The 13,419-nt window shown below is 40.8% G+C and overlaps 2 protein-coding genes across 2 annotated transcripts; one reads left to right on the forward strand and one right to left on the reverse strand.

Moving 5' to 3' along the window:
- Positions 1-3,492: 3,492 nt before the first annotated feature.
- Positions 3,493-10,598, reverse strand: LOC122208457 (putative gustatory receptor clone PTE01). The gene is made up of 2 exons (XM_042919573.1): positions 10,470-10,598; positions 3,493-4,119 (listed from the first exon to the last, which is right to left on the reverse strand). Exons 1-2 carry the CDS (start codon positions 10,596-10,598, stop codon positions 3,493-3,495), a joined length of 756 nt encoding a protein of 251 aa, XP_042775507.1.
- Positions 10,599-11,136: 538 nt separating this feature from the next.
- LOC122208587 (olfactory receptor 7D4-like) lies at positions 11,137-12,072 on the forward strand. The gene has a single exon (XM_042919801.1). The coding sequence runs from the start codon at positions 11,140-11,142 to the stop codon at positions 12,070-12,072; it is 933 nt and encodes a 310-aa protein (XP_042775735.1). The 5' UTR covers positions 11,137-11,139.
- The last annotated feature ends 1,347 nt before the right edge of the window (positions 12,073-13,419 follow it).

The raw sequence follows: 13,419 nt of genomic DNA on the forward strand, positions 1-13,419 counted from the left end.
AACAGAGAGAAAGGGAGACACAGAATGCGAAGCAAGCTCCAGGCTCTGAGCTGTCAGCACAGAGCCCGACGTGGGGCTTGAACTCATAGACTGCGAGATCATGACCTGAGCCGAAGTCGGACACTTAACCGACTGAGCCACCCAGGTGCCCCCCCCCTTTTTAATCCTAGAGTCTTTTTAATCCTAGAGTGCTTCCAGCTAAATATTACTTAAAATGAAGGATCAGAGGCCATCAAAGTTATAAAAATATATCCCAGTGCACTCAGCTAATGAGTTAGCTGATGGTGAAGCCAGAGCTGATGTTACAAGTCAAATTTTGGCCTACAAAGCCTATATGTTGGAACTATACACTGGCCTGTCAATATACTACAACAATCTGCCCTATCGATCCCTTACTATATCCTAAATTGTGTTCTATCATTACATTTGATGATATCTTCTCAATCAGCCTCTCATTTAGATACTCTTATTATCATAACTCTACAGATAAGAAATTAAATAGAAATGTGTTATGTATCATACTCAAAGTCACACTGTTTGTAACATCAAGTTACTTATAAATTACTGGAATGTTTATTTAAATTAACTTCCTTAATGTTATAATAAGAATTACCATATACCATCTGACTGGTCCATGGCAAAATTATATATAATTATTGCATGGCCTCAGAGGATAAACACTGTTGCACTTAATTTGCTGCTGAGGATTCTGGGGCTCAGAAAAGAACTTTGACTTACTAATTTGCAAATTTTTGAGCCAATACCAGGCCATGGAGTATTTTCCTATCCCACATTTTTTTCTATTATCTGTGTTTCCTATTCTTTTTTGGGTTTTGGGGTGTTTTTCTTTTTGATGTTTATTTATTTTTGAGAGAGATACAGAGTGTGAGCATGGGAGGGGGAGGGGCAGAGAGAGAGGGAGATACAGAATCCAAAGCAGGCCCCAGGCTCCAGGCTGTCAGCACAGAGCCTGATGCAGGGCTCAAACTCATGAACAAGATCTTGACCTGAGCCGAAGTCAGACACTCAGCTGACTGAACCACCCAGTCTCCTTCTGAGTTTCCTATTCTGATCAAGTGTTGTCACACCACATTTACATGGCTGTATGAATCTTCCAGTCTTTTCCCATGCTCAGCACTCTTCTAAATCTAAACCTAAAAACAAACAAACAAAACCAAAGTGCTGCCACTGGGTACAGTCTACCATCTGACAGAAAAAGCGGCATCACTTTCCCCCTTACCAAGGTTCTTTGGCCATCACTTAGGTCTGCATAAATGGATAGGCAAATATAGAAATGTGGTAATTTTTCTTGGATGGTAACTTCCCGCTAACTGTTTTGGCTTCATCATCTGTCAATTTCATGCCTTTCTCCAATATCAAGTTCCTTATCCATGTAGTTGATAGATGATTTACCATAGAGGTAAAAGGATAAATTAAAGTAACTTTTGGACAGGTTTTCAGAGAACCAAGATTACTACCAATAAACTACGTATGACATTTCTAAGGAAAGATGGATACCAAATGGAGCCCAAAGACTGATTTATCAGTGACAGAAGACAAGACGGTAAGGCAACAAAGTGAAGTCCTAAACAGGCTGTTTGTTACCAGACAAAGAAAAGAGCTCACCTTTGCTGACAACATAAACCTTTGCTGCTGAGGATGTTTTAAAAAGGAGGACAAAGTACAATTTATTTATGATGAAATTTGTGACTTTATAATCCTCAGACACCATTAGAGCCACTCATCTACTGGAAATAGGATTCCCAGACTTAGATCTCAGTTGTACATTCCTAAACCTGTATTTAAAACCACCTTTATTTTATGAGCTCATTATGCAATATTCCAACTGCACACAACTTATTACACACCTTTCTCCTCATGTTATAATTTAACTTTCAGGGTTCGGGCAAGAAAAAAAAATCAATGGATTATTTTAATAAAGAGAATTAAGTGTAGGTAGTTGAGTAAATAGCTACTTCAGGTCAAAGCAAAAGATGGGAAAATGTGGTGACAGATGGAAGCCAATAAATACCAAGGGCTTAGGGTTTTTAGAGGTAGGAGTGAACTTTACTTAATTTTAGAGTGTAATATAATTTGCTGACCATTATTAAAAATATGTAACAACGCATTTTTCATTTTTTTAATGTTTGTTTATTTTTGAGAGAGATAGAGACAGAGCATGAGTGGGGAGAGGGGGAGAGAGAGAGGGATACACAGAATCCAAAGCAGTCTCCAGACTGAGCTGTCAGCATAGAGCCCAATGCAGGGCTTGAACTCATGAACTGTGAGATCATGACCTGAGCCGAAGTTGGACACTCAACCGAGTCACCCAGGCGCCCCCAAATTATGCAACAACTCTTAACTGTAGAGAACAGACTGAGGGTTGCCGGAGGGGAGGTGGGTGGGAGGATGGGCTAGATGGATGATGGGTACTAAGGAGGGCACTTGTTGTGATGAATCACCGAATTCTACACCTGAAACTAATATTGAACTATACATTAACTAACTGGAATTTAAGTAAAATTTTGGGAAAAAAAAATATATATGGAAAACAAAGCAGGGATTTCAAGAGACCCACTTTAGCATTACAAGATAAGTATAGAAGGATGAGTTTGGAGCAGAAAGAGTTAAAAACCAGCACAAAGGAAAAGCTTATAGTGTTGAAGGACAATATATTTGAAGAAACCCCTTGCTTCGAGCTACAGTACGTTTTTTATAACTTAGCCTTTTGAGCTTGATCTCTTTAGCAACTCACAACTAAACCATCTTGGGTGCTTTTTAAAACATCCTCATACCTAGACACACACCTGTCCAACTAAATCAGAATCTCTGGTGATGAGACTCAGTCATCATTAGTTATAAAACTTCTCAGCATATTCTATAAAATCCATGATTGGGGGGTGCCTGGGGGGCTCAGTCGGTTAAGTGTCCAACTTCAGCTCAGGTCATGATCTCACCATTCATGAGTTTGACCCCACATTGGGCTCCGCACTGACAGTGCAGAGGCTGCTTGGGATTCTATCTCCCTCTGTCTGTTCCTCCTCCACTTGTGTGCTCGTGTTATCTCTCACTGTCAAAATAAATAAACTTAAAAAATAAATCCAAGATTGAGGACCAGTAATGGCATATTTAGACATTACCCGGATAAATAGCTTTGACAGATGCAAAATTTGTATGGAAAATAAACAGAAACCATGGGAAAGGATATAAATTTTAAGTACATAAAAGGAAGAATGCACCCTGGATAGCAGGGTCATTGACGAGAACTTCTCATGCATTCATTATGATGTACAAAGCGTCCCAGAATACTCCTCCAATCCAATTAAAAACAAATTTTAAAAAATAGTATTCATGTATGAAACATGAAGAGGAATGAAAACCATGAGACTGAAAAAATAATGGGGCCCAGAAAGCAGTATTTGCTGATCTACATGTTTGGTTTGGCTGATTTTTTCAACACACACTTCAAAAAGGAATGCACACATACTGAGATTAACCTATTCTTCTGAGTGACCTCCATAGGGCACTCTTGATGTCCCTGTTCCTCAAGCTGTAAATGAAGGGGTTCAGCATGGGGGTGACTACGGTGTACACAACTGAGGCCATCATATCCTTCCTGGGAGAAGGCAACAGTGCTGATCCAAGGTATACTCCAATAGCCATTCCACAAAATAAGCAAACAACTGACAGGTGAGAGCCACAGGTGGAGAAGGCTTTGTACTTCCCACCTGTTGATGGGATTCTCAGAATGGAAGAAACAATTTTATAGTAAGAGAAAAAGATCCCTGAGATAGGGAGAAAGCCAGAGATGACACCAACAAAATACATGACTACGTTATTGGTGAAAGTGTCAGAGCAGGCAAGGTTGAGGAGTTGAGAAGGGTCACAGAAGAAATGAGAAATTTCCACATCCTTGAAACAGGTAAGTTGCAACATGACTAAATTGTGCAACTGGGAGTCCAAAAGGCTAACACAAAAGGACACCAAAACTAAGAAGCCACAGAGATGTGGGTTCATGATGACTGAGTAGTGTAGACGATGACAGATGGCCACAAATCGGTCATATGCCATTGCAGTCAGAAACATACCATCCATACATCCAAAAAGGGTAAAATAGGAAATTCAAAAGGATAAAATAGTAAATCCAAAAAGGATAAAATAGTAAAGGATAAAAATAGTAAATTCTCAAGATCCATTAATTCCAGGTATATGCCCCCTAAAATTTAAGGCAGAAAGTCAAATAGATTCTTGCTGAAGTTCATCCCAGCATTAACCACAATAGCCGAAGGATGAAAATAGATGAATAAACAAAATTTGATATATACATACAATGAAATATTATTCAGCCCTAAGGAATGAGATTCTGATACATGCTGCAACATGGTTGAATCTTGAAAACATGCTAAGTGAGATAAGTCAGACACAAAAGGATAAGCACTTTATGAGTCCACTTATATGAGGTACCTAGAACGGGCAAAGTCATAGAGACAGAAAGTAGAATAGGGGTTTTCAATGGTTGGGAGAGGGGGAATGTGGAATTCGTTTAACGGGGACAGTGTTCTATTGGAAATGATGATAAAGTTCTGGAAATGGATAGTGGTGATGGTTGTACAACATTGTGAATGTTCTTAATGCCACAGACTTGCACACTTAAAAATTCTTAAAATGGAAAATGTTATTATATACATATTGTGGATATATATCCATCCATACCTATATATTTGTGTCTATCTCTACAATAAAATATAAATAAAAATAAAGTAAAGTAAAATTGTTGTAAATTTTTTTCAAAGTACATTCTCAGCCTCTTCCCCTGGAGATATTGACCATATATGTCTGGAATAAGGTGGAAAGTTATACATTAACAAGAGCCCAAGGTGATACTTTTGATAAAGCTTACATTTTGAAACTCCCCTAGGGCAACTATTCTCAAAATAGTGTCCTAGAGACCAGCAAAATTTAGAGGTTGTGAAAAATCCAAATTATCAGGCCCCAAACCAGACATATTGAGACAGAAACTTGGAGACGGAACTCAGAAATCTATTTAAATAAAAGGGGCACCTGGGTGGCACAGTCAGTTAAGAGTCTGACTCTCGATCTCAGCTCAGGTCATGATCTTGCAGTTCGTGAGTTCAAGCCCCACAATGGGCTCTGTGCTAATAGTGTAGAGCCTACTTGGGATTCTGTCTCTCCTTCTCTCTGCCCCTCCTCTGCTTGTTCTCTCTCTCTGTGTCTCTCAGAATATATAAACTTAAAAAGTAAACTAAATTAAAAATAAATCTAGTTAAACAAATATTCAAGGTCATCCTGACACAGGCCAGAAGTTTGAGAACCATTACCCAAGTGAATCCTGGGATCCTTCATTACTCAGCCATCTGCCTGATGTGAATACTACAAGTCAGTTGTCTTCAGGAGGAGATCTAAGAAACACTGGAAAAATTCTTCCCAAAGAAAAGGGACCCAGAAGAGAGGTGTCACAGCTGACCCCACTATTACTCTCCTAGGGATAAGGAATTGGCAGGTCAGAGACCCTTTCCTGTGTGGTCCCTGCCTATCAGGAGTCAAATTGATCAGGGAATGGAAAATCCATTGATCAATTTGTCTAACAAGCTTCACAGGGGATTCATTCCCCAGGGCCACCAAACCTGTAACATATCAACTTATAGTCACCAAGGCCCATGTATCACTCCCAAGATACCCATGCCTTTGCCAGGAAAAATCAGACACACCCTGCATTACATGCCTGGCTCTGTATCCCTTCTCTTTGGGGAAACAAATGTTTCTTCATTGCCTACCCTCCATGAGAGAACAAGATGCAGGGAGTCGGTCCCAGTGGTGAGCCCACATTGCCAAGCATGCATAGCCCAGTAAGTGTTGTGGGAAATAGAGAAAAGAGGTGGTTGGGTAGAAAGGGCATTGACTACTATTAAGCCTGTGGCAGGGACACCCCATGGTATCCATGCAGGAGGAGCTCTAGGGGCCAGTTTTTTGGGAGGATGAATGGCTACCTTACCATTGTTAGTGAGCTTTTACTTTGCTTGCATGTTATTTGGGTGGATGGTTGATGGAGATTATAGGGTTGAGGAGGAAGAGTTAAGCCCCCAGTCTGCTCTTGGATACCACAGCACTATCCAGGACCACACCGTGTAATGGCACAGTTACCAGTCGGAAGTGCACAAATGGATGCCCCCAGGTACTGATAGATTATTAGGTCTTTGACTATGCAATATGGATCTTCTCTTATTCTTTACTCCTATCGCCTGGCCCCAAAACTCCAGAGACTTCACCTTCACTCAGACCAGATAAATCCTTTCTGAATCCTTCTTTACCACCTTCATTTGCTGGGGAACATACCCTGTTTCTCCGTAAGGACCTGTCCCTCCTCTTCCTTCTTCACCTTCATCTGTGGTCCTCATAGAGATATTCAAGAGTGAAGAGTCTGTGTTCCCTGGTATCTAGGGCTGCAGTGTATAAAGACATGCGCACGATGGATGTGGGAGGAAGAGCAAAGCACACAGGAAGGTCCAATGTCCAGTCCCCTCTTGACACCCTCCCCTTCAGCTCTGGAAACATTCTGGAAGACACTGATTTCACATATCCCTTCCTCATAGTTTCACTTGATTCCTCTTGGGTGTCAAGTCTCACCCTTATCAGGAAACACGGAATCATTAGTAAGACATGGGAACAATTTATTCACCTCTTCATCTTTGTTCCTCTTCCCTAAAATTGGTGACGTGGTCCCTTCAACTTTAATGAGGTGAGTATTCCCAACCCCATTCCCTTTGACCCTGGTTTGCCTGCCTTAAATCTATCTTTCACTCCAGGCACCAGGGAAAATCGTGATATGGATCATGTTACTCCTTCAGTCACAGTCCTTACATAGCCCCTATCCTTTTATCCATTGTTTTTTTCAAGGTTCCCAGAGATGTGGCCCCCGCTCATCTCATCAACCTCATTCTTCACCATTTCCATGTACCACTTTGTGTTGCAACAAATTGCTAAGAGCACACTGTCCCATGCAGCTTTTTGCTTATGGGCCTTTTTCCTTGATGCCTTCTCTTCCAGAAAAGCCCATGTTCAGTCATCAACCTAGACAACTCCTTGCCCACGGATCTGTTCCTCCAGGAATCCTTCCTTGACTGCATCACTTCAGGCTGTATTTGTGGTTCCTTTCTCGACTTCACTCTGAAGACTGCATTTACCTTAGCTTTTAAGTCACTGTATTACGATGACTGGTTTCTGTATCCACCACTACCCCTGAAAGGCAGGCTCCCTCAAGACAAAACCACACCATTAATCTTTGTACCCCCAACAGCTAACACTTAGCCTGTCCCAAAGTAATCCTTCTTGCAGAATGGCTTCCAGGACTTTTTCAGTGACTAACAGCCTAGTTCCATTCTTCTCTACATCCTGCCTGGCTCCACAAAATTGCCCACTAACACTAGATCCTAGAAACAGAATAGAAACAGAAGACCAACATGTATTTGGTGCATGAATAAAGGGGAAAGTATAAATGACAAATGGTTGTATCTTTCACCTCTAATTTCTAAGCTCTCGTCCTAAGATAAAATGTTTCTTCCTTTCTTTCTTTCTTTTTGCTGATCATAAATCTTTATTTTTTTAATATGAAATTTATTGTCAAATTGGTTTACATCAAACACCCAGTGCTCATCCCAACAGGTGCCCTCCTCAATGCCCATCACCCACCCTTCCCTCCCTCCCACCCCCCATCAACCTTCAGTTTATTCTCAGTTTTGAGGAGTCTCTGATGGTTTGGCTCCCTCCCTCTCTAACTTTTTTTTTCCTTCCCCTCCCCCATGGTCTTCTGTTAAGTTTCTTAGGATCCACATAAGAGTGAAAACATATGGTATCTTTCTCCGTATGACTTATTTCACTTAGCATAGCACTCTCCATTTCCATCCATCCTTTTGTTGCTACAAAAGGCCAGATTTCATTCTTTCTCATTGCCAAGTAGTATTCCAGTGTGAATATAAACCCCAATTTCTTTATCCATTCATCAGTTGATGGACATTTAGGCTCTTTCCATCGTTTGACTGTTGTTGAAAGTGCTGCTATAAACATTGGGGTACAAGTGCCCCTATGCATCAGCACTCCTATATCCCTTGGGTAAATTCCTAGCAGTGCGATTTCTGGGTAATAGGGTAGATCTATTTTTAAATTTTTGAGGAACCTCCACACTGTTTTCCAGAGTGGCTGCACCAGTTTGCATTCCCACCCACAGTACAAGAGGGTTCCCCTTTCTCCACATCCTCGCCAGCATCTATAGTCTCCTGATTTGTTCATTTTAGCCACTCTGACTGGCATGAGATAATATCTCAGTGTGGTTTTGATTTGTATTTTCCTGATGAGGACTGACGTTGAGCATCTTTTCATGTGCCTGTTGGCCATCTGGATGTCTTCTTTAGAGAAGTGACTATTCACGTCTTCTGTCCATTTCTTCACTGGATTATTTGTTTTTTGGGTGTGGAGTTTGGTGAGTTCTTTATAGATTTTGGATACTAGCCCTTTGTCTGATATGTCATTTGCGAATATCTTTTCCCATTCCGTTGGTTGCCTTTTAGTTTTGTTGATTGTTTCCTTTGTAGTGCAGAAGCTTTTTATCTTGATGAGGTCCCAAGAGTTCATTTTTGCTTTTAATTCCCTTGCCTTTGGAGATGTGTCAAGTAAGAAATTGCTGCAGCTGAGGCCAGAGTGGTTTCTTCCTGCTTTCCCCTCTTGGGTTATGATGGTTTCCTGTCTCACATTCAGGTCCTTTACCCATTTGGAGTTTATTTTTGTGAATGGTGTAAGAAAGTGTTCTAGTTTCATTCTTCTGTATGTTGCTGTCCAGTTCTCCCAGCACCATTTGTTAAAGAGGCTGTCTTTTTTCTACTGGATAGTCTTTCCTGCTTTGTCAAAGATTAGTTGGCCATACTTTTGTGGGTCCAATTCTGGAGTCTCTGTTCTATTCTACTGGTCTATGTGTCTGTTTTTGTGCCATAAGATAAAATGTTTCTAATCTATAAGAAACTCTTTCTTAAGATGAATGTGATAATTCATCATTTCATGACCGGCTTGAATCATAATCCAGTCCCTCTAAGAAATGGCTTTACTGAATTCTAATGCAGTTGATGATGTTGACACACAGCACCCAGGGATTATACAGAATTGTGGGCATTTCCTGTGTACTCTGATATTCTGCTCAAAACAGATCAGAATGCAAGGGAGCAGGCTACATCTATTAAAAGTCAAGGAAAATTTTTACAAACTATCATGCTTTAAAGATGAGTCGTGACCTTCTGTTTTGAATACCTCTCACCTGACCAGAAGCCACCAGAGGTGATTGCAAACTGCCCACCTACCAAGGGTCAGAACAAAGACGTTCATTCATACTTAAACAATTTGCCTACAACGTGACCATCTTTATCATTCCAGACACACACTTTGCTTTGGGGTTTTTGTGTTTGTTTGTTTTTTTTTAGGTAAAATTGGTATGTAATATTATATTAGCTTAAGGTATATGACATAATGATTCATCACATTGCACATATAATATTTGACATATTACCACAATAGGTCTAGTTAACATCTGCCACCACACATAGTTACAAAATTTTTTTTCTGGTGATGAGAAATTATATGATCTATTTTCTTCTTTTTCAAATATTTTTTATTTATTTTTGAGAAAGAGTGCACTAGTGAGGGAGGAGCAGAGAGAGAGGGAGACAGAGAATCTGAAGCAAGCTCCAGGCTCTGAGCTGTCAGTACAGAGCCAGATACAGGACTGGAACTCATAAACTGCGAGATCATGACCTGAGCTGAAGTCAGACACTTATCCGACTGAGCCACCCAGGTGCCCCTATAAGGTCTATTTTCTTAGCAACTCTCAAATATACCATATAATATTATTAACTGTATTCATACTGCACATTATACCTCATGGTTTATTTGTTTTATAACTGGAAGTTAGTACCTTTTGACCACCTTCACCTATTTCAGCCACCTCTTCCCTGCTACTTTGATTTTCATACCTAAGAGGACTGACAGGGATGACAGTCAATGGTGGCTTTTTCCCTTTGTAGTTAGGGGCATTACAGAATAGTAGTTGTGCAAAAATACTTCTAACGAGACAAAATACAACACTGAAGATCATTTTATGATTTTATGCTGTTCAGCATCCTGGGTTATAGGACCCCTTCCTCTATATCTGGGTACAGGACCTCAGGACCAGAAACAAAGAGAGTAGGAGAGTAGGTGGGCTCCTCTTCTTCCCAGCCTCATTGAATCATCACCTGATTGTGAGTGCCGCATCTGACTCTCATTTTTTTGGGCTCCTGTGTCAACATCCTGGAGCAGTTTCTATGCTTCCTCGGGTATTTGATGAGCACCATAGAGATTAAGTCTCAAAGTTCTGTTTGGGACCTTTGTAGTATCTAATGGTACTGAAATAGTGCAAACCTTGATATCTACATTTTTGTTAGACATGTGTACCAATTCCTTAACTTCACAAATAAAGAGCATTTAGTCAAGCACAAAATGTTAAGGAGCGTCTGGCCTTGTTCCTGCAGGATGTTGATGGCTCCTGGTACACTAAGCATTAAGTATTTGTTCATGTGATTTATTATTTTGTGAAAACCTTTTCTTTTTTCTTCCTTTATTTTTTACTTGAGGAGTAAACCTACATTCTACTCATCCTGCAATAGTCTGTCCAGATATGTGAGATACTTTCAAATTTTCTCACCTCTGGGACATAGTTGCCTGACCCTTTTTTGAGTCCCACACAAGGCAGATAATCCACAGTAAGTTACTGTGTTCACCAGACCTCATGTTCCTCATTTGTGTTAGAGTAAGTTTGGGTCATGTTATTTCAAATGTCCAAAATTGTTCTTGAATTTTTAGATTTGATGATTCTAAATAAAAAGGATAAATGAGGGCCCCAAAGGCCTATGGACAGGGATTGATCAACTTTATTAAATGTTGTGTGTAACAACAGAATGTAGGATTCCTACATTCTGAAGTGTGAAGGCTTTTGTGCCCAATGCTTCATTTCAAGAAATAAAAAAGTAGACTCTAGAGTTTGTCTAGTGTCTATTTCATGTGCATTCCCTTCTTCAATCATCTAGCTGATGTGTTGGCAACATGGAACCAAGAAATCAAACGAGTGTTTCAGAATTTTTACTCCTGGGATTTTCCCAAGACTCAGAGCATCAACCCATTCTATTTGGGCTCTTCCTGTCCATGTACCTGGTCACCGTGCTCGGGAACCTGCTCATCATCCTGGCCGTCAGCTCTGACTCTCACCTCCACACCCCCATGTACTTCTTCCTCGCCAACTTGTCCTTTGCTGACATCTGCTTCATCTCCACCACCATCCCTAAGATGCTGGTGAACATCCAAACACAGAGCCAATCCATCACCTATGCAGGCTGCATCGCCCAGATGTATTTTTTCATGGTTTTTGGAGGTATGGACACTTTTCTCCTCACTGTGATGGCCTATGACCGGTTTGTAGCCATCTGTCACCCCTTGCACTACACAGTCATCATGAACCCATGGCTCTGTGGCCTCCTGGTTCTTGTGTCCTGGTTCATCAGCTTGTCATACTCCCTGATCCAGAGTCTCTTAATGTTGCGGCTGTCCTTCTGCACCAACCGGGTAATTCCACACTTTTACTGTGAACTTGCTCAGGCCCTCATGCTTGCCTGCTCAGACACATTGGTCAATCACATCCTGCAATACATGTTGACTGGCCTTCTTGGCATTGTTCCCTTCTCAGGGATCCTTTTCTCCTATAGCCGAATTGCCTCCTCAATCCTGAGAATCCCATCAGCTAATGGGAAGTATAAGACATTTTCCACCTGTGCATCTCACTTGTCTGTGGTTTCTTTCTTCTATGGGACAGCGTTTGGTGTGTATCTCAGTTCTGATGCATCTTCCTGGAGGGGCATGATTGCCTCATTGATGTACACCGTGATCACCCCAATGCTGAATCCCTTCATCTACAGCCTACGGAACAGGGACATCAAGAGGGCTTTACAAAAAGTTCTCAGGATAACACTCTATGTTCAGTGATGGGAACACTAGTCCTGGGTTTTTGAGCTGACAGTGGTAGCAGCAGGTGGCTGCTAAAGAAATCCTACCTTCTAATCACACTGAGTTATGCTTCTCACCTGTCCTCCATAAGTAAGTGACGTTGCCCAGAGCTGCCTTGTGAGTACTTTTTCTAGGTACTTCAACCTCTTCTGTTGACTCCTCTGTTATCCTCAGTTCTACCCTCTGCGTCCCCTCCTTTCACTTTCCTATCACTGCACCTCACCTTGGATTTCCAGTCCTGTGGCCATTTATGCTACTACCAGTTCAGAACAGTTGCATAAGGATTATGAAAAGTAGTGCATTTTATCAATAACCATTGTTAGTTCTTATTAACTAAGCACCGTTGGTGTGCTAGGCTGCAAGAGATGTCTGGAAAACAGCACTGAAAGAAAAAAAAAACACAGAAAAAAATCTTTGCCCTAATAGAGCATAAATCCAGGATCTCAGAGTTTCTGATCACATTATGTGTCCAAACAGAATATTCACTGATGGATTAATTATTTGGCTATTAGCAAGGTTGAACGTTTCTCCAAATGTTTATTGAGTGCACTTCCAAAATAAGCTATAAAAATATATCACTAAATGTAGAAAAACTTCTGGGTCCAGAGTATCAGAATTGACCAGGCTCTGATACATCATTTGGTTTAGTTGCCTTGTTGTGCAGGTGAATTTACCAAGGGCCCAACACAGGAGAACACACAGTGATAAAATGTGTGTGAAAGGAAACATGTCTTTAAGGATGATGTCAATTACTGGATTACAATTCAGGAGAGTAAGGACAGAATCACACAATCACTACTCTCTAGGTATGTGATTCTGGGCAGCTTCAGCCGAGGTAGAGTATGTTAGGACCAGTGGATCTTCTGATAAGTGTTTGTTTTCCTATCTTCTTCACCATAAAGCAATTGGATAATGTGTTAAGTCTTTGGATGGTGGTGTTTGCCAAGGCACTGCAACAGGAAAGGCAAACATAAACACAAAAATATCCATCCTGATAAAGATGAGTCGCTGACCACTCCAGGATGGAACGAGTCTGACAGAATCTACTTTCCATCAAGTGGAGTCTTCAAGGGATAGCACCATTTTGAAAAACTATTTATGGATTTCCAAAAGGGGGACCCACCTCCCCCTTAATTTCTTTTAGGCTTTGTGTCTAAAAACAGATTTCATCTAGAAACTGGGAAAAGAATCAGGATATTCGATTGTGGTAGCCAACATCTGATAATTGCAGACTTGCTTTTTATATTTTGGGTTATCTAAGTCAACTGATATTCTTGATGTCTGTTCATCTATGATCTGTTACCACCACCACAGGTCTCTGTGGCT

Source organism: Panthera leo, chromosome A2 (assembly GCF_018350215.1).
Source record: "Panthera leo isolate Ple1 chromosome A2, P.leo_Ple1_pat1.1, whole genome shotgun sequence".
Taxonomy (NCBI): Eukaryota; Metazoa; Chordata; class Mammalia; order Carnivora; family Felidae; genus Panthera; species Panthera leo.